Genomic DNA, 22,650 nt, shown 5'->3' with positions numbered 1-22,650 from the left:
ACGGTTACTTTCAAGGCTTACGTTAATTCATCTAACTGCGATGAATTGGGTGAAATATACATATTTTAAACATTTAACATTGTTCAAAGAGTAATAAGTGTAAAAAATAACAATATTGCGTTAGTTGCCAAATTTGGTTGTTCATTCAATGATTAAAATATTTCCTATCCTGTACGTCATCGGAGTTATTATTATTATGTTATATGGTATCTCTTCCTTTGGTAGAACCTTTTAATAGTATTTAAATCGTATTGGTGGATCTTATAGTTAAACACTTCGGCGACTTCATCAGTGTTTGAGAAAAAATATATGTTTTCAAGTGAAAGATCACAAAAACATTAAAATCATATGGAATTTATTGAATTACAATTTATGTATATTTGTAGCGAGTTTATATAATTCTCATAATATTTTTATATTATATTGTAGTATATATAATATTATAATCATAATACTATCATGATAATACTAACTAAAACTTCGCCTGAGACCTGATTATTCCGAGCTAATTAAATAAACAGATAAAGTGCCGTCACAGTATTAGCAAAGTTTGAGAATTGTATTAAAGAAACCTTTCTAATTACTTAAACGACTAACTTCCTCCCAGATTATTTGGTCGGTAAAATGTTTTAAATGCAAGTAATTATGTAATTTACTGTTTCATAATCTTGTTGTTCTTATTCAAATAATATTATAATAATAATTATCTTTCTTGTTTGTTCTTTTACATTTTAATGAAATGTTTAAAAGTAAAACAATAATTACTTCAATATAATTGTTTAATCAAAAGAGCTACTTTATAATAACTCTTTTATAATATATATTTAATAATAGTTCTTTTATAATAATACGTTATAATAACTATTTTATAATACTTGTATTACAGCTATTGGGGTTGTAACTTTTTGTTTAGAGTTCAAAGTACTACAACATAGCCTACTAAATTTTAATCAAATAGTTTAAACCATTTTTGTGTAAATTCGATTCCTCCCTTGTTCTATGCGGTTTATGGGGAAATCCCCAATAAAACCATGACATACTATGAATATATTGTGGTATATATAATATTATAATCATAATACTATGATTTGGTTTATTAAAAACCTCAATATATCTTTGAATTTTACTTTACTAAAAGACTGTACTTATACATCTATATTTAAAAGTCATATGTTTAAATTGTTTTTTATAAAAAAGTAATAATTTTGTGTGTTGTTTTATGAAATAAACATGTTAGGTTTGTTTTTCAACATTTCATTTTGTCATTTGTATTTATAGTCCATGATATGGAAAAATTGAACGACAACGAAAATCTAAATTTCAAAAACAGTCAAAAACATCTAGAGTTACCATTGATTAGTACCATTTACTATTGGATAGTCAAAGATTAGTACCCACTAACCAAATTTCATTAATCGAACCACATGTGTAGGTGGTTTGTAGCTGTGTCACACACTCATACAGACGCAGACAATATAACTTAGAAAACTCTTTTTGTCCTGGGGGGAACCAACAAAATATTTCCACCAAAAATCCAAACTCATAATTCCTCTCAAAATCCAAACTCTAAAATATTTTGGCTGAATTAATACTTTTATCATATACTATGTATAGGGGGATAAAGTAAAAGCTTAAAATTTTACATTCAACCAAATCATAATTAACTTGAGCTGTATTTTTACATCCAGTTAACACTCGCATGTAACATTACGTTACTAAAGTAAGCCTCTACACCAAAGCACCCTCCAGGCCTACACTTGTACACCTAATAAGGCATAGCTCTCTTGAGGACGTCTCCAGATGTTAAGAGTGTGCTCCACTTATCACTAACTACATCAGGTTACTTAAAAATATATATAATATGAATAATAATGTATGTATCTTGTTTTTCATTAAACATTCTTACCAAGTCATGTATGGAAAAGTGTTCTTACAATTTCCTGGTGAGCGTTGTATCAAGGATATAATTACACATCCTAAAACACTAATTTATATATATTTTTATTATTCTTTTAAGATTTGCAAAAGGAACGGTCTAGACCCTTGTCAAACGTGTGCGTTTCGTTTTAAAGCATCATTAATTTGTAAGTCTAACAATATATGACAGGTAATTTAAGAATTAACTGCGACTGGGGTCGAACTAGAAGCCTTCAAATGTTAAGGCAAGCATTATAAAAACTTTACAATCTGGCCCAATGTTGGTACGAAATCAATTGTTTATTTCAATATTATATCAAATACTATTTCTCTGTAATATTAATATGTTGGTTCCCAGAACAATGTTCGTTTAAATACCTTACTGAATCCAAATAATTCAATGGAAGTGGTAGGATTATTTCTTAGATGTCTATTTAATATTTAAAAATCATATTATTAGATATTCTATTTTAAAATTAATTACATTAAACCATGTTTAGCTTGGAATAAAATTTCCCCTATTGGTGTTGTAACCTAACATTTGCAAATAATCCATTTACATAATTTATCATAGTTATACGTTTAACATATTATATTTCTAACATGATTTTTTTAAACTAAAAATCTCGTTTCTTCCTGTAAGGAAGACGTCTTAATGTTAACTAATGTTTACAAAATGGACAAACTCATGTTTAGTATTAATTTATTAATAGTTTTCAATAATTAATTGTGTTACAAGCTAAATTAACAGTAGAGTGTTACTAATCACTTTTATGTATAGTTTACAAAACACCAATAGCACCGAAATACCCCAGAATGTTTCAAAGACATCTAATTACATTTGAAACTATTTACAACAGTCAATGCAATCAGGTTTTATCTGTTGATGAGATTGTTAGCTGGCAAAACAGCTGTAAAGTCGTTTAGGAAACGATTAAACGTAATCGTTAACACACTCTAACTGTGTAATTTTATTACTTCAATGAATTTATCGTTAAAACCACCAAAATAACAAATCAATCACATTTCCAAAGGCATTTAAAATAAATATTCGATTGCAATTTGATTGAAAATACTACACAACATTCATTTTAACAAGTCGATTCCTGTAAAAAAAAGTCATTAAGTTTTTAATCACCAGCTGATTTCATTGTTGCTGAATACAGTTCCAACAAAGACCCTATCTGTGACAGTGACAGTATCACTAACAAATAGTCTGAATAAATATGCGAGATGCCCAGTAAAGTTAAGAGCTCTTGTTCATTGTGTTCTAAAATGAACGAGTCTCCAGACCAATTCGCCATTAGTGACTCGAGTAAGTACCTCGAATGAATTAATGCAATTGGATTTTAAACCTTTTAAACTCTTGAAACAAAAAGGCCTTCGAGGACGTTAAGAATACGTTTATTTATATTTGAAATGCCAAAAGTGCCTTGTTAAATACTTTCAGGTAGTTAATTTCTATATAGGATGGAAAAAGCTTTATAATATTACCGAAGTAAATGTACAGTAACAGTAAATATAACTTGAGCTTTGAGAGTTGATTAGGATAAATGTATCTTAAACTTTAGTTTGAAAACTTGCAAACTTAAAAGTCCTTAAGTCATTTTAGTGATTAATTGAGCACAAACAGAGAGTGTTTTTTTTTTGTTTTTTTTTTTACCTCCTAAATCTATCTACTATTATATAAAATTAAGTATAGCATTTAGAGGTGTATTGTTTCTCGTCATGTTCGTCGTGTTTTTATTCTTATGGAGAAAAAGAACTGTTGTATTTTGCTTGTTTATGGATATATTTGAATTTGGCAAATTTGTTTACTTCATACTAAGTAAACAACAGTTCAATAAAAACATAGATTTCCCTTTCCCTGTAGCAGCAAACACCTAAATACTCATTAAAAATAATGTTATATAAATAGGAAATAAATGGGACAGTTTTAAGGGAATGTTTTAAATCCAGCTAGATAAATGGAAATTCCCTTTGTCTGCAGGTTTGCTGTGTCTGGGGTATTTTTGAATAATAACATCAATTACTGTAGAGGTATGACACTCTGTACATAAACACAACACAACTAACAGTAACGACTGGGATTAACAGTGTTATCTAAGTCACACTTGACTATCTCGAGTTATCAGTAATGTCAAGTAGTCATGTTTCATTCACTTCTATTGACGGTCCTGGCTATCCTACCGGTAACATTTGGTAGTAATTTAGTCTATTATTACATTTTGAAATAGTTTATGTTTAAAACAAACTACTAACATTTAGTGACTTTTGTCACTTCTTTTGTTTGCTATTTTGAAATTTTTTACTAACATTCTTTGACATTCATAATTCATTAGACATCTAATTTCTTCAAAACTTAATTTTGATTTGCCATTGTTAACAATTTTAAAACTTGATTAATTTTTTATTGATTAGTAATTGTTGTATAGCTAGTTACGATGATTGATTTTGCTTGTATACCAATCAAATTCATTATTTTTCCATTATTTTCCCTTCTTGAAGGCAACTCCCTTTTGTTGCGCATCAAATAGATAGAAATAGATATCTACGTAGATTCTATGTAGATTCGACATCTACGTTTTTGTATGATAATACAAAGATAATACCTTCTCTGAATATTCCAAATTTATAAATTTAAACATTTCTAATGTTACAGGCCCCGATTTATACTACATCTACTACAGACTACTATACGGCAGCTGTTGTGGAACTAGCTACTTCTCGTACTTCTAACAATGTGACAAACGAAAACCTAATAGAAAATGTTGACGTATACATTGAATATATATCCAATGCCTCCCTAAGTCAGGTATATATTGTTAGCAGACTTAATAGCAGCAACAAAATTTCAACATTTATGTTTTCATATGATATCAATTTGCTGTTTTATTCCCATAATATTTTGTATTTTAGAATGCAAAAAAGCTTACGTTACTCTTTCCTTTTACTTAAAAAGGTAACTTGTTTTTTGTTTAAGTTTGCAGGTTTTCTACGACGGAATTATTGTGTCTGTATTTATTTACTTTCTACTTTCTTTTACTATTGCCATATTGAATGTTGCAGGTAGACATCATAGTGTTCCCAGAAGGTGGTTTAACAGAATCTGTAGAGGTTGGAGATATTAGTGGTGCAACTCCTTGTAACATAACTGCTTACCATCAGGTGATAAAAATAAGTCATCATCTCTATTATCTATTATGTTATAAATAAGAGGGATTTCTTTATGTCCATTGTGTTTATTTTTGTTAATTGCCCAAATTAATGAGCCTAGAGGAGTGATATTGAAAAAAGTTATACCTGAAACCCCCTAAGGATGAAGCCAACGTCCTGATATTTGGGCATATTGAGCATTATTTTGATTTAATGCCCAAGGGGACATTAACGATTTGAGATGGGGTTTTTGGAAGTAACTTTTGATAGGTCTTATGGGGGGAAAATAAAAACCAAACCATATATAATTTACTACACGACTTACGCTTATTGTATATATTTTACCTTACCACACAAGATACTGAATCAAACCAAGAGAATTTAATAGAACTGAATAAAATATAAATGGTTGATTTTGTTTTTGGAATAATGATAGGTTTTCCCATTGTAGGAGTTCACAGAATATAATTAGATCCAAACATTGTTTAATTAAACCCATCTACAGTAGAATGAATTAATAATGACGTGGTACAAATTAGTCTCCAAAATAATTGTTGGCTGTGTAGCGGTGTATTTTGTTAAATTTAAAAAGCCGTATTTTCAAACACAAAGTTTAATTTGAGCTAATTACATTTACTTCACTTCTATATAGTTAATTTTAATCTACCATAAGGCTAGTTGGTAGAATAGCTTTATCTTTATCAATATTGAAATATTTATCAATATTTAATGTCCCTACGTAAACTATGCTTTAATTTACAGACCTGGTCCAGAATAACCCTAATATAATATACATTATAAAGGATGTATTTCACGTGCAGGTGTTGGCAACGCTGTCATGTGCTGCCAGACAGTACAGCATGTATGTGGTGGTAACACTGCCTGAGATTTACAACAATGCCTTCAATAAAACTCATCTGTTTACCACCAGCCTGGTTTTCAACCGTAATGGAACTGTTACAGCCAGGTAAGGTTGCTGAAAGGTTATTTTAGGTTAGGTTAGGTTGGTTAGGTAAGGTTAAGTCACGTTAGGTTAGGTTAGGTCAGGTTGGTTAGGAAAGGTTAGGTTAGGTTAGGTAAAGTTAGGTCAGGTTAGGTTAGGTAAGTTTAGGTTAGGTTAGTTAGGTTTTCAACCGTAATGGAACTGTTATAGCCAGGTAAGCCAACTGTCACAGGTGATTAAAACTAGTATGCTTCCAATAGTACTAGTAGTCTTCTCGTCATAACGTAAAATCTGAAGTTTTTGGTTTTATGCGTTTTATGTTGGTAGTGTTTGACTGTACTTGTCGATATATTGTTTATTGTTTATGTTAGGGTGGATTTAAAATTTATATGTGGCTAATTCTTTTGTTGTAAGAACTGTGTATAAGGAATAGACCTATTTAAGTAATGATCAACAAAGAACTCTCTGCAGAGACCGGACAAAAATGTGCCTTAATTTTTTTTATTGATCCATAAGAATCGAATAAGAATGCACATTAACCATAGTGTTTAATCTACGCTTCTATCGTGGAACGAGTTGTTTAGTGGTAGAGCGCAGATATTCGGTGTCCGAAGTCCCGGGCTCAAATCCTGCCGATCACCAATGGATTTAAGCCAAGTGATAATGCAAAGAAATCCTCGTCTGAAGTAATGTGAAAACGGTTTAGCAGTAACATTATAGGATGGGAAGGTGGGGGAAAACTATGTGGGAATAGAAAGCTAACTGTCCACATAAATTTCCTAAATAAAATTCCTAAATAAATTTCCTAATAAATTTCCTCACTCATATTCAAAATCTCAAATGTTTCTCTGCAACCCAGGTACAGGAAGTACCACCCTTACGGCAAGTCTGCAACCAAACCTCCGCTTGAACTTACGTATTTCGAAACTGATTTTGGAGTGACGTTTGGAATGTTAATCTCTTTTGACATTCAGTTTCTAGAACCAGGAATCGTTCTTGCCAGAGACCGTGGAATAAAGCATTTTGTGTTTCCAAACTGTTGGGTTTCTGCACTACCTTTCTTCACTGGTAAGTAACTTAACTACATTTTATTAACACTTATAGTTAAGGGGTAGTCTAGTGACTGGAATGGAGACTTCTACCCTTAAGAATGAGGTTCGAATACTGCTATCACTAATGAATCTCAGTTATTTTATAACTCCCCATATGACCCCACTTAAAGCAGTTGGTCCAATCTGGTTAATTGCTTGTATTGTTATCTGCAAAACTTCAACACAAGTAATGCAGTGCATGGCCATAACATTGGGTGAAATTAAATTAAATTGTCATCTCCTTCCTCCTTCTACTGGCTTTGTATGATCAAGGAATCTTTTCTGACCATGACCCTGATACTCTCCCTTACAAAATCAAGCAAGCTTAAATACAGTTTTTAAGCAGCTTAATTACGAATACGTGAGTTTTTTAAAGAGTATTACGGTATATACGCTCCAACACCCTTTGCCATCAGTGAAGAAGTCACCTAATCCGATGAAAGCGCAGACCTTCATTCCCGGGGGTCCTGGGTTCGAATCCGTGCAAATACTATTGGCTTGGGTGAGACCTATGTCAGGAACATCTATGCCTAACCTAAGGTAATTTGTAAGGTGCCAGGCTGAAGCAAAGCGTCATATGTTGTGAATGTAGAACATTAAACAAAAACGTAGCGGTTATTCAGTCATATTTGGTCTCAAGCAGACGACAAAATAAGGTAACAAGATATATACATTATTAAATTTATATGTTTAATCTCTCCACAGCTGTGCAGACACAATGGGCCTGGGCCTACGGCCTAGACGTAGTTCTATTGGCCTCAGGATGTAACGATCCTCTCCACGGTGGTACAGGGTCCGGGGTCTACCTTGGAAGACAAGGAGCTCTTCAGTACCTCCAGACGAGTCACTCCACCTCGACCATGCTAGTGGCTAGGGTGCCCAAATATCTAGGTAAGTGTATATTTTGGATAACAATATTTTGGAAGCACTACCTTTGAACCTTTGAATACTACTAGATAATTTTGTGTGTTTTATATATATAACATTGGCTTCGTCTGGTCAACGTAGATGAGAAGTCTACTTCAGTAAGAGTACAGTCAGAGGTACCGAGATCCTCTTTGTAGCTTGAACTATTTAAGAACATTTGCTATCCTATCCAGGGTCATTTATTAAGGCCCAATGATCAGGAGTAGCTAGTTCTAGTTGTGAACTGTCAAAAGGTTGTTCAAAAGGTTACTGACTGAAGAGGCCATGAGATACTCTATATACATACTCATGAATCATATATGTTTACTATGAGATTTTTAGCTAAACAAAAGTACCTTTCCAGGTAACCAAACCAATTCTAAAGCATATAGCGGATCAGCTGATAAACCTATATCGGAATCTACACATATACATTCTACAGTCTCATCTCTACCTCAGAATAACTCTCTGTTTCTACTGAGAGACTACGTTGATGTGTACGAGAGTCGTCTACTTATGTCTACTGAAGATGTAAAGTCTCTTCTACCAAGCGGTCCAGTAGAAAACTCTTCAGTAGAAGTTAGAGTTGCTACAGACACTACAGTATGTCACAACCAGCTCTGCTGTGATTTCCAGGTATGAATGTTTGTGAAAAGCACAATTGATTTTCGTAACAACATATGCTGATTCCAAAAAGAGCAAGTAAACAATCATTCGGTGCATAATACATGATGACATATTATTGACATACAAAAATAATTATTTAACCAGAATAAACACTCCTCTAGCTTTGAGACTATTCTCCCAGCACAAAACAATCTACTTAATAAGTAAATACCAACAATAATGTACTAGGAACACAAAAGGCATATTTTCACCACTCTACATATTTACACTACTTAGATTTCTATGGGGTAACAAATAACTGAGGATGTTACTTTTACAGCTCAAAGTCTCCACAAACTTCAGTACAACTCCTGCAGATCCTCCTAGAGCTGACGACTTCAGCACATCTTCCTACCGCCTGGTGGCGTTTGACGGTGTAAGATCTTATGGTGGAGGAGTAGCAACTGGTGGTATACAGGTTAGTCTGATATGAATATACTTATTATTCACTAAATTCTCGATCAACCACCGCGATCAAGACTACTATATACTTTATGTATGAGTTGACTTAGTTCCTTTCTTCTAGGAACATAGTATAAGGCTGCACCAAAATTTTTCCACCGCACTCAATTCGTCATCTTACCTTCTTCATCGATTTCTTTCTTTAGGTATCTTCTCCAAATTATTATTGGTTCCTCTCTTTCTATTTTCCTGAGGGTTCCATTATAGGGCTTGCCTCGCAATGTTGTCATTTGGTCTTCTAAGGACCTCTCCACTTTCTTTCTTTTGTTTATTATATCACCAACAGGACTTTCTTCTTCTATTCTCAACACCTCTTCATTTGTTATTCTGCCCGGCCAAAGCACGTTGAGTCTTTGTCTGAGACATTTTTTAATGGATTTTGTAGTAATTTTATTAATTAGTCTGTTTTGGTTTTCTAGTTGTTACAGCAATTGTGACTTTCTAGATTTGGCAACAAAAAGAATAACAGTATTATATGAGTACAAGCTTTATATGAATTACAAGTTTTATTAGCTTTATTTTATACAAGTTGAATATAGAATAGTGAGATGACCTATTCCAGCTTGACTACGATCACCTATTTTTAAGCCCAAGTCAGCTAGGCCCAGCTTACAATCATTAAAAAGCCTAGTGATTTGTTTCACGATAGAACCGATAGACTTCTGGTTGCCAGGCGAGCAGTGGAATTACTAATCCACCTGTATGAAAACATGAAGAAAGTAAATTTGGCTAACCAATAAGCTATTTTCCAAATATGGGTGGACATTTATTGTAAAACTTTGACTGTATCTAGATCAGGTAGTGCATAAAGTCAGCTTTAGAGTTGCAGAGCTGAAACAATTTCACGTGTGGCTGGTTGTAAGGTTACCACACTTAACTGCAACTCTCTTCTGTTTCTGTTTTTAATGCACAAAGTTTCAGACGGTTTAGAAAGAGTCTACAGGAAAGTAGGTTGTGCATTCGTTTAATCCAAATGTAATTTGTAAATGAGCTAGAGCCAAAACAAAGTCCATGCTAGTATATTTGCATAAGTTAAGGAACAAAACATAAATAATAGTATTGACAGCTACTGAAGCTTTTTTACACGATATCATAAAAGTAATTCACAATTTTTGAATGGACTAAAATGTATTTAATTTTATTTTTAAGAACATTTTTACTTACTAAATGGATCTACTTAGGATTATTTATTTACTAAAACACTATACGTGGGGGCCCATACATGCACTGCTATAGAGTCTGACAGCCATTTAAGTCCTCGCTTAGTTTTACAAGCTCAGTTCCCAAAAAAAAAACTCCCACAGTGTTATCCTCAACACATTTAGTAGCCTACATGTATTTTTTTAGGAAAAGGTCCAAATCCTGGTATCTTACTCTCAAACGTAACATTTTGTTAGGTAGCTCAATGATTGATGGCCCAATGACAAATTACATCTGGTTCCCATAACAATATTGCTTGGAATGGAACCTGCTACTTCAGATTTGAAGGCGAGCACTTTAACCACTCGGCTACCCATAAATTACACATATACTGACACGGAGTCTCACAACCATTCGGGTGTTTGCTCACTTTATAAAAACTTTGTCCCCCAAAAAAGATCTTCACTGTATTTTACTTAAAATCTTTTCCATAACACAATGATTTAATATTTTTACTAGGTGTGTGCAATCATTCCATGCGTCAACGAGTCACTATCATCATGTGCAATGCCAGCCCTGTCTGCTCAGTTTGTCAAGCTCGGTCCCCTATACAAGGTTTCTACTGTGTTTGAGGCCATCACCATCTCCACAACTATCCTGTACAACAGCACCTTCGTATACCCGGATATCCTAGTAACTGGATCTGGATACAGCTATGGAGCTCTGGTATCCTCGGATATTTTCTCATTCGTTGCTTCAGATCCTCTCAATGGTTCTCAGCGAGTAACACTCAAGGTAGGATAGTTTTCTATATCCAAACAAATTTAAAATGCTTTTGATTATTAGGCAATTAAAAGCTACGTTTTTATACAGACTGGATGTATTGCATAAAATACATAACACAAAATTAATATTGCTATTAACTTTATAGCATTGTTATAAGAATGTTTTTACCTATAATTTCAAACAATTATGAGCTCATAGACAGATTTTTTATCCTTAAATCACCAAGAACCTTTTTTTTATAAATGTTGTTTACAAAGAAAGCATAGATTTTAATTTTCTAGAAGGAATCCGTAAAGAGCTGGGCTTCTTTAATTACATTTCCTGTTAGTCGACAAATTGGTTTCTATTCCTTTAAAAAACATATTTTCGTTGAAACTTCTATCCATGAATCCAGGTAACAGTTATAGTTTACTAACATTAATTTATCATACACATGATATACAATTTTTTTTATAGATAAATGATTTATAACCATCACATAATAAACATAGTTAGGTACATCTCCTACAGGCTATCAATTACTAAAGCATTAATCAAATGTTTTTTAGTTTTAGGATTTTCAAAAGTTTCAGTATGTTAACTGTGTTTTTTTGACTGTTGAAAGATTCTCAAATAATATGTCTATCTTACACTATAATTACATGAACTGTACATGTTTTAGGAAGAAAATGAGCTCAGCTCAATTAGACCATGAGGAGTGTGCTTCAAAATAACGTTTTATATCTTACATACTAACTTCTCTCACCAGACCTAACTGAAAAGCAACTTTAGAATAAGAATAACTATAGTATATTTAATTTTCCCTTCAACTACCTAACACAAAAACAAGAAAATAGGAAATAACGTTTCAATATTATAGCAGTAGCACATTCAATCACGTTATCTTCGAGTTAACAACTAGATACAACTTCTACTACTGGTATGGTATCAAATAGCTAGAATTTTCCTCTTTGTTTTTAGATGAAGACTCCACTGCACAAACTAGTTACTGCAGCTATATACGCTAGACAATTCGACCGAGACGGTCTTCCCAGGACAGAACTACCAACAAGTCGAGCTCAGTCAAATTGCTTTTATCAGTGTTTTATTATGTTGATGTTTCTATTTTTAAGTGTGTTCCCTTAGTTGTATTCTTATAGAATGAAAACTCAAACATTTAAACAATACATAGTAACACTTAATTTTTTTTAATTTTAGGATTTAATAAATGGTTATTTTAAGCTTTCATAATTTACGTTACTTGCACTCCCAGAAATTCCACACTAGGTAGGTAGTTATTTTTATGTCTTACATGATTTTTAAGGTCTTATTTGACATTTCTGGATAATTAAGGTTACCTGTGATGAAGGTGGATATTCTTTCAAAGACTCAAGTCTCCGTGTTCAAAAAAGGACTTCGTGCTTTTAATTACTTTGTGAACCTGATAAGGACCTTCCAAAGGATTGATTTGACATGTTACCCCCCTTAGCTAATAAAAATACATCAAATTCGTCCTAGACCACATTGTGAAGTAGAAGAGTCTGCAATAAACTAAGACTTATATTTGGAATCACCAGTACAAATAGCTGTAACATGATTTACTTAACATAGTATTATAATAGAACTTGCCCCATGGTCGAAAACTCGACCAAAAGTATGTATTGTGCAAACTTCTCTATTTTCCCCCAACGCTGTAAATGAAAAATGTGGTTAGATTTTCTTCCATTTGTTTTGACTTTCCGTTTATATTTTGTTGATATTTCGTCACCAACATGGTAACCCCATGTTAATTTTTTTATTTTAAATGATTTTGTGTGCTAATTTTTAAGCCTATTTTAATTTATGAAGAGATTCTGCACATCTACATGCAAATATTTTTCTAACAGTTTGCGAAGATTTTCCCTGCGATGTACATGAAATGAGAAAAAGGTTTTCTAGTTTTTAATAAACATGCTTGTCTATAATATATAGAACTAGCCCTATGTTAAATCTCCATAAAAAAGTTTAGTTTCCACTTTGTCCCAATTAATATAAATATTCTCAAAATACAAATAAAACCTGCACATATAGGGTCGAAACCTTTTTGTGGTACAGCCCACGTGTAATTCGATCTAGTATGGTCAGATTAGCTTTCATAAGTTTTGCAAAAGCTTCTTAATCTATAAGATTTACCAAATTATAAATGCAATACCATCCATTGTAACAAGTTTTAAATAATTAACTTCTTTTAAATGTATTTTATAAAGGTATTAATATAATTTTTCAAAATTCGAAGTTTGAACCTTATTGCATTAGGGGTTCCACAGTATAATTATGTATATTGTTCTGAATATGTTTAATAAAGGACTACACAATCATACAATAGCAGCTGGATAAAGAAGTGGTTTTCTTTTGAAATATTTCCCTCGTCTGTACCAGACCGGCGGATCCTCAATCATGTCAAGGCAGCATTGTATAACTCTGAGATGAGTTTCATTTACTTCACAAACTAACAAAATCTTTAAGAAAAAATGTATTTACAATACATTTTTCTTATTGTGTTTTTTACAGGGTTGTTTTTTTTATTTGATATAACTATACATTCCCCAACACAGCTTTATATTTTTAAACTTATCTTATATACTAACAAACTTTTCCATAACTTACAGCTAGCCTGACCATACTTCTGGACCGAATTACACGCGGTTGGTACCAAATGAAAGATATTTTTCTGTATAATGTGCAGAATCCCTTTAAAAATTAAAATAGACAAAACAATAAGCACAAAAAATGAATTTAAAATTACAAAATTAACATGGGAATAATAGGTTGCCATGTTGGTGACGAAATAACAACAAAATATAAACAGAAAATGAAAAAAAATAAAAGACATTCAAATCACATGTTTTATTTACAGCGTGGGTTGAAAATAGAGAAGTTTGCACAATACATACATGTATTGTGCAATCCACAAGTATATACATACAAGTACATACATGAATGTATGTACTTTTGGTCGAGTTTTCGACCACGGGGCAAATCTCTCGTACAGTACTAATTTATAAAAGATGGGTAACTTTTATAAGAGATTCGAGTGAACATTGTCGAAATCAGTAGCCATAGTAAGATCGTGTAAAGATTTACTGTCTTAATAAACGGTATTATATGGTATGGCATTTCAGGTTTGAAACGCGGGACTTTTGCTCCGAAAGCTTTGGTTCAAATCCCGCAAAACACCAGTAACTTTTAGCCACGTGATATTGTAATGACCCAGTGGTTCAGAATCCATCCAAATCTTAGAATTACTTGAATTTAAATCTCTTAAATTCAATATTACCAATTGAGATGAAGCTAGGTACGTATTTTTACCCAAAATGATTTAAGGATAAGTGTAGAATGGAGTGAGTTGTACCATTGTTACTGACTAAGATCAGCTGTTTCATTAGTCAGGACCATTATTATTAATCAGGAACAGCTGGGCCCGATTCCAACTCTTAAAAAAGCTACTGACTTTTCTCAGGATCGAACCGTCAACCGTTTGATTGCTAGTTAAGCACTATAACCACAAAGCTGGTTAACTCTATCATATCTGGTTGGTATTTCGAATCAATTTTAATTTATATTTTGAAGGTATTAACTACACCTACATCTAAACATTAAATTCATATCAATTCTTTAGTTGATTTTTCGGTAACATTAGTGATATCAAATACCATTCATTATATTTTCAAACACATAATGCCGTAATCGATTTTCAAGTGAAGTGTTCACAAGTGCTAAGTGACGTTGGTAAGATTGATGTATGTCACTTAAAGATAATGTGTTACACGCTTGACGCGTTCTTACTGCTTAACGACATTGAAATTCAAATATATATTCTGGTTTTGTAGGAAAAAACCCTAAAAATAACTTTTGTTTGTCTTTGTAGGTAACACAATGTAGAAGAAATAATTTTGATTATCTATAATTTATGACAACAGACTACAAAACTATTAAAAATAGCTTGAATTATAACTATATTTAGACATAAAACAAATTCACTTAATGATTTTGTGTTTGCTACATATATTTGTAAAAAAGTCTATATGTAATTGTCGTTATAGTTAAAAAGTATATTATTTATAAAATTTTAATACTCTTTCATATTTTTATCATTGAAAACTTTATTTTCTGACTTTTCATAGTTCACTGATTTATGGGATACATTTCATACATTACTTGACCAATTATTTTTCAATATTTGGCATAAAACAATTCAACTTTATTAAGGTACAACTTATAGAGGATAACTTTAAAATGACAAAATATATTTATTTCGTATTCCTATCAAAAGCGTAATCAATTAAATTGCAATTCATAGAGGAAATACTCCTTTAGCCTGCTTAAATAAGTATTTCATCAATGTTATCAAAACAATTCAATGGGCAAGATCTTTTAGTTTAGGATAAATTTGGTTTATTTCCTCAGTTTTTATAAGAACCTGTTTCATTTGATCCTTGGAAGGTCCTTATCAGGTTTATGAAGTAATTAAAAGCACCAAGTCCTTTGTTGAACTCAGAGACTTGAGCCTTTGAAAGGATATCCACCTTCATCATAGAGACTTAATTATTCAGGAATGTTAACTGATACCTGACACAGCCGGTTGGAAATTAAAATAAATCTACTCACAAGGCTGGTCCAAATTATTTTAACTCAATAATAACACTGTGGTAAAATTGTTATAAAGAGATACTATGATTTATGTATTTAATATTAATAGGTTTAACGCTTGAAGATAAAAACTAAAACTACAGTAAGTCGTTGTACAATATTGGGGAGAAATAAGAAAATTTGGAAAAGTTATTGGGAAAAAATGGAAAATACATTAGAGACTAACACAAATCTACTTTCTACCATATATATTTTTATTCATAGGGTAGTTATTTATTAAGAAAGTAAAATAATTTGCGCGAATTTTAAAGCTAATTATGAATGAAATTGACTGTAAAATGATGAACTAACAATAGTAGAATGGAGTGAAATAGTTTTTTTTTCAGCTGTGTTACTGACAAAACCAAGCTGAGCACACTTTTTCAGTATCCAGTAATTTACTGTTGAATTTTCTATAGCTTGTATAAATAATAGAGTTTCCACTAAAATAAACAAAATTAAGTATTTTGGATTAAAACAATCAAATGAATAACATGTCTGTTGCATAAAAATGTTTAACTTTTAAATAACCTTAATTATATCTTGCCCTTTATAATTGGTAAATAAAATTATAGTAGTACGCTTTTAGTAATTCTATTTCGTTAGTGACATCTAAGAAGGCGAGATTCAATAAAAACAGGAAGGAAGACTAAGCCGAAGCGAGGAAGTCGTTCTCGCTCCAGGTGAGATTTTGTTATCTTAACCTATTTCAGAAGACAGTTAAAAGTAACATGACATTTTTTAATATTTTCTTAGTTAGATTGGCAAATAACAGTATTTAATGACATTCTATTTAATAAGTATGACAATGAATAGATGTATGTGTTAAAGACATAATGATATCAGGTTGATAATCTTTAAAATATGTTTTTGAACTTTAGTGGATGATTAAAAGTCTTTTTATTAACATTAAAAATTATCTTTTAAAAAATCTTTTGTTTACATACACATACATAATACATTTACATTTACAACGTTTTCGTTATTATTATTCGTCTATGTTTGCACCGAGCTTAAATTAATCAGCACTTGAAATATGATTTAAATTCTCTTCAGGCATTTATATATAATGTTGTTTGTGGTTTTTCTTGCATACGAAACTAAACGTAATTATTTATTTTATAAAATAAGTTTATATTAACATCGATTATTTACAAATTTGGATTGTATGATTAAAATAAGTATTTATTGTATTCAAACAAGAGGTATGCAAAATACACGTTTGGAAATTATTAGATTAAGATAAGAATTTAAAAAAAAAACTACTTCGAGGTAAATGAATTTAAATAGTTTTATAATCCATAGCAAATTAGAGTTCAGCACAAATACAAAATAGAACCCCACTTAACGTGATATATTTATTAGTTTACAGGATTAATTGAAGCAGTTATAAATCCCAGTTGGCCAAATTGAATCTACTTCGTTGGTGAAAATCTGATGTTTTAATGCAATTATCTTGGGTTTGTCTTATAGTGTATCCAACGTTGTTGACTTTTTTCAAACAAACAAAAACCGACGGTGGATACTTAGTAGTAACTTATGAGTTATATAACACTTATTACCTATAAATAGAATTTAATTAATAATGACTACTTAGTTTTTGTACACAGCTTTATATTGTTAGGATCATACGATTTTTATCAGTATGGTACGTATTACCACTGACTTTTGTACACTAAAAAATCCCATCCAAAGGACCAATTTATTATTCAAATGGAGTATCCTAGAGACATAAAGTACACTTTTGTTAAAAATATATTTTCTCCATCGATTTTTTATACTTGATAACTAAATGGACGATGTGCAACTATGTCCACGGTTATTTTAAAGCTAGCTACCGCATTAACTTGGGAATGCAATTTATATTAATAGACAAAGGCATTGCTCGGTAGTCTCTAATGCTAGTTCTGATACTCAATGTGAGCTGTAGTTGTGTAACTATTTACAATAATGGCGTCCTGACTCTCTTGAGAGATTAACAGTTAGATCGTTGTTACTGACAACTAAGCATGCTATAACTGGCGTTATGACACAATTATTGGTTACCACAATTGCACAATTATTATGGCTTACATCTGGTTTGACCTTTTCGTGACATGATCAGTAATTTGTATTTAATTTGCTAATTTGGATATATATAATCAAAATATATGTCTACCAACCCTTCACAAATATATTTTACAAGACCATAAATATACCCAAATATGTCACAATGACGATCAATTTCAAACAGTCACATAAATTATTAGGATCAATCGCAAAACTATTTCCCGTGCAGGATACTTGCATTTTGGTCTGCATATCTAAAAATTATCTTATTTCATACAAAGAGGCAAAAGAGGAGCGTACAATATGGGAACACGCTATTGTTGCCAGTTTCAATTTTGAATGTTGGTAAAGAGGTTTCTCATAATTCGGTCCACAGAAGTACCATGAGCCTAAATATTAACATACCTAAGATTTACCTAAGATTTGTGCCTAAGATTTACGTCATATAGCTTACAAAGAAACACATATTAGCAAATTAAATTGTAGGAAAGTAAATACAATTTTGCTCGTGTAATTTTGTCGTGCTCCTTTGTAAAAATATTTTACTTGAGAACAGTCTATTTCCCTTAGAACAGCATATTGTTTAAAGCCCCGTTTCAAGTAAAAGTCATTTTTATATAGTTTTCACGAATAATTTTTTATTACCGACTCTTTGAACAGACTGGTTTGTTCCAAAAGACTCAATTAGGGCTTGGGTATCGATTATTTAAATTTATTATATTCACTTGTCATTTTTTATGCATTTTACATTGTGGAAGGCAAACTGAGCATTCAGAATCAATCGATTTATCCTGTTTGTTTATTACATTGTTAACTCATATTTTGGTCCCACACGCAATTTACCTGAGCCTTCGCATAGTATTTTACCTTTACAAATATCCGATTACGTTACTTTACCATGTTGTCTTTGCAGGCGTATAAACAACAACATTGACCCAATCCATCAACAAGGATTAAGCAAAAGTGATGTTGTCAGTGTTGTATCCTGTGATGATCTAGACAACATTGTAGTTAAATGTTTGACAATGTTGAAGTTAGGTGCCTGACAAAATTTGTAGCTAAATGTTTGACAATGTTGAAGTTAGGTGCCTGACAAAATTTGTAGCTAAATGTTTGACAATGTTGAAGTTAGGTGCCTGACAAAATTTGTAGCTAAATGTTTGACAATGTTGAAGTTAGGTGCCTGACAAAATTGTAGATAAATGTTTGATAGCATTGTAGTTAAATGATTGACAATAGTTTAGTTAAATGTATAACAACAATGTATTTAAACGTCTGATAACACTGTAGTTAACGTCTGATAACATTGTAGTTAACGTCTGATAACATTGTAGTTAACGTCTGATAACATTGTAGTTAAATTATTGACAATAGTGTAGTTAAATGTATGACAAAAACGTATTCAAACATCTGATAACACTGTAGTTAAACGTCTGCTAACATTGTAGTTAAATGATTGACAATAGTGTAGTTAATGTATGACAACAACGTAGTTAAACATCTGATAACACTGTAGTTAAACGTCTGCTAACATTGTAGCTTAACGTCTGCTAACATTGTAGTTAAATGATTGACAATAGTGTAGTTAATGTATGACAACAACGTAGTTAAACATCTGATAACACTGTAGTTAAACGTCTGCTAACATTGTAGCTTAACGTCTGCTAACATTGTAGTTAAATGATTGACAATAGTGTAGTTAATGTATAACAACAACGTAGTTAAACATCTGATAACACTGTAGTTAAACGTCTGCTAACATTGTAGCTTAACGTCTGCTAACATTGTAGTTAAATGATTGACAATAGTGTAGTTAATGTATGACAACAACGTAGTTAAACATCTGATAACACTGTAGTTAAACGGCTGATAACATTGTAGTTAAGTTTCTGACACAATGTAGTTAAATCTCTAAACAGCTGATAAATTAGATATCTAACATTATTTTACCACGATTTAATACTACATGGTTAGAATATCAGAACGTATAAACCGATACATCACTTGAATATAAAAATGATAAGTTTTGCCTGGTTTTATTATTTGATCAAATCAGTTTTATCTTGTTTTAAGATATGAATACATGATTTGTTGTTAATAACTTTGGCTATGTCCTTTTTAAAATTTAATTGACTGATTTTATTTATATAATACACTTAATAAGAATAAAAGTACTAATAAAATATATTTATTTTACAGAAAAAATTTAGTCCCTCAAGTAACTGATGGACAAACCGACGTATTTTCATTTTAATGAACATCATTCGCTGGGAGTGAATTTTTAACAAATGAAGTTTTTGAAACGTGACTTCAAATTCGTTCTGCAAATTGTCCAACTCCAAGTTGCAGGAATATTTGAATAGTAATCAAACCTCTCCCATTCTTTCACTTTTTAAGTTTCCAATCACTCTAGAACTGTGCAAATAATTTAACTTGAGTTAAATACACGCGGACTTGTTTTCGCAAAGGATTCAGCAGATAAATTATTTACGAGTAAATAGGAATGTTATTAATCACATTATGGATAGTTTAGATATGTTTTTTTACCTTTATACCAAGTAAAGTTAATTTTCATAGTTTAGGTTTTTTTATGATACTCGAACACAATTTACCGGTAATTATGCCACTTTCAGCTTTATTCAGGTTTGTATTTATTTTATTTTACACCAAAGATTTGTTACCTAAATCTGAAAAATCTAAAAATATTAATAACATTTAAATTTTACCAATGAATAGCCACTTCAATTAACCCCCAAGGTAGTGAGAAAATGAGGAATTTAGTGTCATTAAAACATAAGGTACTGTGGTAAAATAATAAATAGAGTAATGTATGAGAAGCCCTTTAAACTGAAGTAGCATCTGGCGCTATTTTAGTGGCTACTTTACTTCATTCTATCCATCTCAAAGACTGCTTACATTAACTTTAACTCTATTCGACGACATTTTTGTTAAGGATATCCTTATAAAAAATGTTAATACTAATTAATAGAGCACTAATTAGGTAAGAAACACGCATCTGTTAAATAAGCTTAGATATAAAAAAAATGCTTTAAACGTATATTTAAAAATGCCGATTCCGAAGAATTATTCACACCAGATTAACTAAGGACAAGTTTAGAGATCAATTGTGATATTTTTATTTATTTGAAAAAATATTGTAGGGTGATTGACATTATTAGTTCAGGCATATTTTAAAATTTGAATGAACAATGGAATGATTAAGTGAGCACATGTTACGGTAGTAATCTAGATAGTACAACTATTTTATCACAGAAAAAGTGAAAGCTCATTCAAAAAAGTGAGCTAATATAAATCCAGAGCAAGTAAACACAAATTTAAAAATATACAAAAAAGCTTGGTTTGTGAACTTAAAATCAACAACAGATACACCAGTCTATTTAATCATTGATATACAACCAATGATCAGTTAGCACTTATTGTAAAGAACAGTGGAAGAACAGATTGTACTGGGGATTTGAATGTCAACAACAATAATAAGTCAACCTCTCTCCTGCCGGTAAATTAAACAATAAATTAATAGCAACAATAGTAGACAACAACACAGTAGCTTAATATTCTGTGGAATCAAACATAAACAATACAAATACGTCAACATGTCTTCTATCATTGGTAAATGAGACAACGAATGAAAAGCAACAATAGTAAACAACAACAAAGCAGCTAAATACCCCGTAGATCTAAACATCAACAATATAAATACACCGACCTGTCATCTGTATGTATATCTTTAACAATAAACAAACAGCAACAATAGAATAGAACAATAAAGAAACCTGTTCTGTAGACCTAACAACAATATAAATACAGCAACCTATCTGCTGTTATCTGGTAAAGAGACAATGTACAGACAACAACAATAGAGAACAATAGAATGATGGATTGCTCAGTAGAACTTTACATTAACAATACACCAACACCGATCTGTCTAACGTTATATCTTAAATAAGACATTAAAATGTTTTTAATGTAGATCTTTAAGTTACATTAACCATCAGTAAAGTTCGACAACCTTATTCAAGATGCGTACCTTGTTATAGCGGTGTGTATTGCTATTATATTTCACAATTCCAAACAAAATGTACTACATTGTTTCAAGTACTCCTTAAAATAAACAATTAATTGTTTTAACAAAATGAGACAATTACCTAAAAACAGCTGATGAGGTATTTTCATGAGAACACTACATTGGAGAGCACTACAGCTGATCTTTATTTCTCAATAGTTAATTATTTCAATAGCAATAATTAACCTGCTGTTCAATTAACTGTTTGGGTTATTCTTACAGTAGATTTAACCCTCCTATTGTTGAAATTTAATACCAAATTGTACATAAAAATTTTACATCTCTTGGCATTTAAATGATAAATGATATACATATTGTACAATATCACGTACGTTGTAGGCAATATATCATTTTCAGCTGAGATCATATAACATGACTTGGCAGTTGGCAGCATGTGTGGTGGTTGGTTTGAGTCGACATTTCTGTTGAATGAATTATTGAAAGTTATGGAAATATAAAAGTATTTTAATATTATATATCTGTATTTTATCATTTATATTTTTCGATGCTGTTGGTTTTTAGTGGGACATACAATTTTACTTGCTGATTACAGTATTCCTTTATAATTGATTCGTATTATCTTAGCTACAAAAACTTTTAATGGAAATGCAAATTATTTTTCTAGAATGAAATAAAGATGTTCTAAAGCTATTCTAGTACATAGTACGGGAACACCCTACTACTTAACTTTAACAGCGAGTTTCATATATTGTTTAATGGTTTATAATGGCTTACGTCATCTTGTATAGTAGGAATTATATTATTTGCATATACTTATATAATGTTATAACTTCTTGAAAAGC

General features: G+C 31.3%; 1 protein-coding gene across 1 annotated transcript; it reads left to right on the top strand.

The window, feature by feature from the left end:
- The first annotated feature begins 3,884 nt into the window (after window positions 1–3,884).
- Window positions 3,885–11,761, top strand: LOC128995776 (vanin-like protein 1). Its single transcript, XM_054420794.1, has 10 exons — window positions 3,885–3,923; window positions 4,580–4,732; window positions 4,987–5,085; window positions 5,895–6,040; window positions 6,876–7,084; window positions 7,813–7,998; window positions 8,456–8,649; window positions 8,960–9,097; window positions 10,801–11,076; window positions 11,729–11,761. The coding sequence occupies exons 1-10, from the start codon at window positions 3,885–3,887 to the stop codon at window positions 11,759–11,761; spliced, it is 1,473 nt and encodes a 490-aa protein (XP_054276769.1).
- Window positions 11,762–22,650: the final 10,889 nt, after the last annotated feature.

Source organism: Macrosteles quadrilineatus, unplaced genomic scaffold (assembly GCF_028750875.1).
Source record: "Macrosteles quadrilineatus isolate MER2022 unplaced genomic scaffold, UCM_ALF_1.0 Scaffold_5__1_contigs__length_97177068, whole genome shotgun sequence".
NCBI lineage: Eukaryota > Metazoa > Arthropoda > Insecta > Hemiptera > Cicadellidae > Macrosteles > Macrosteles quadrilineatus.
The sequence above is the reverse complement of the archived record's forward strand: the minus strand, read 5'-3'. Positions and strand labels throughout refer to the sequence as shown.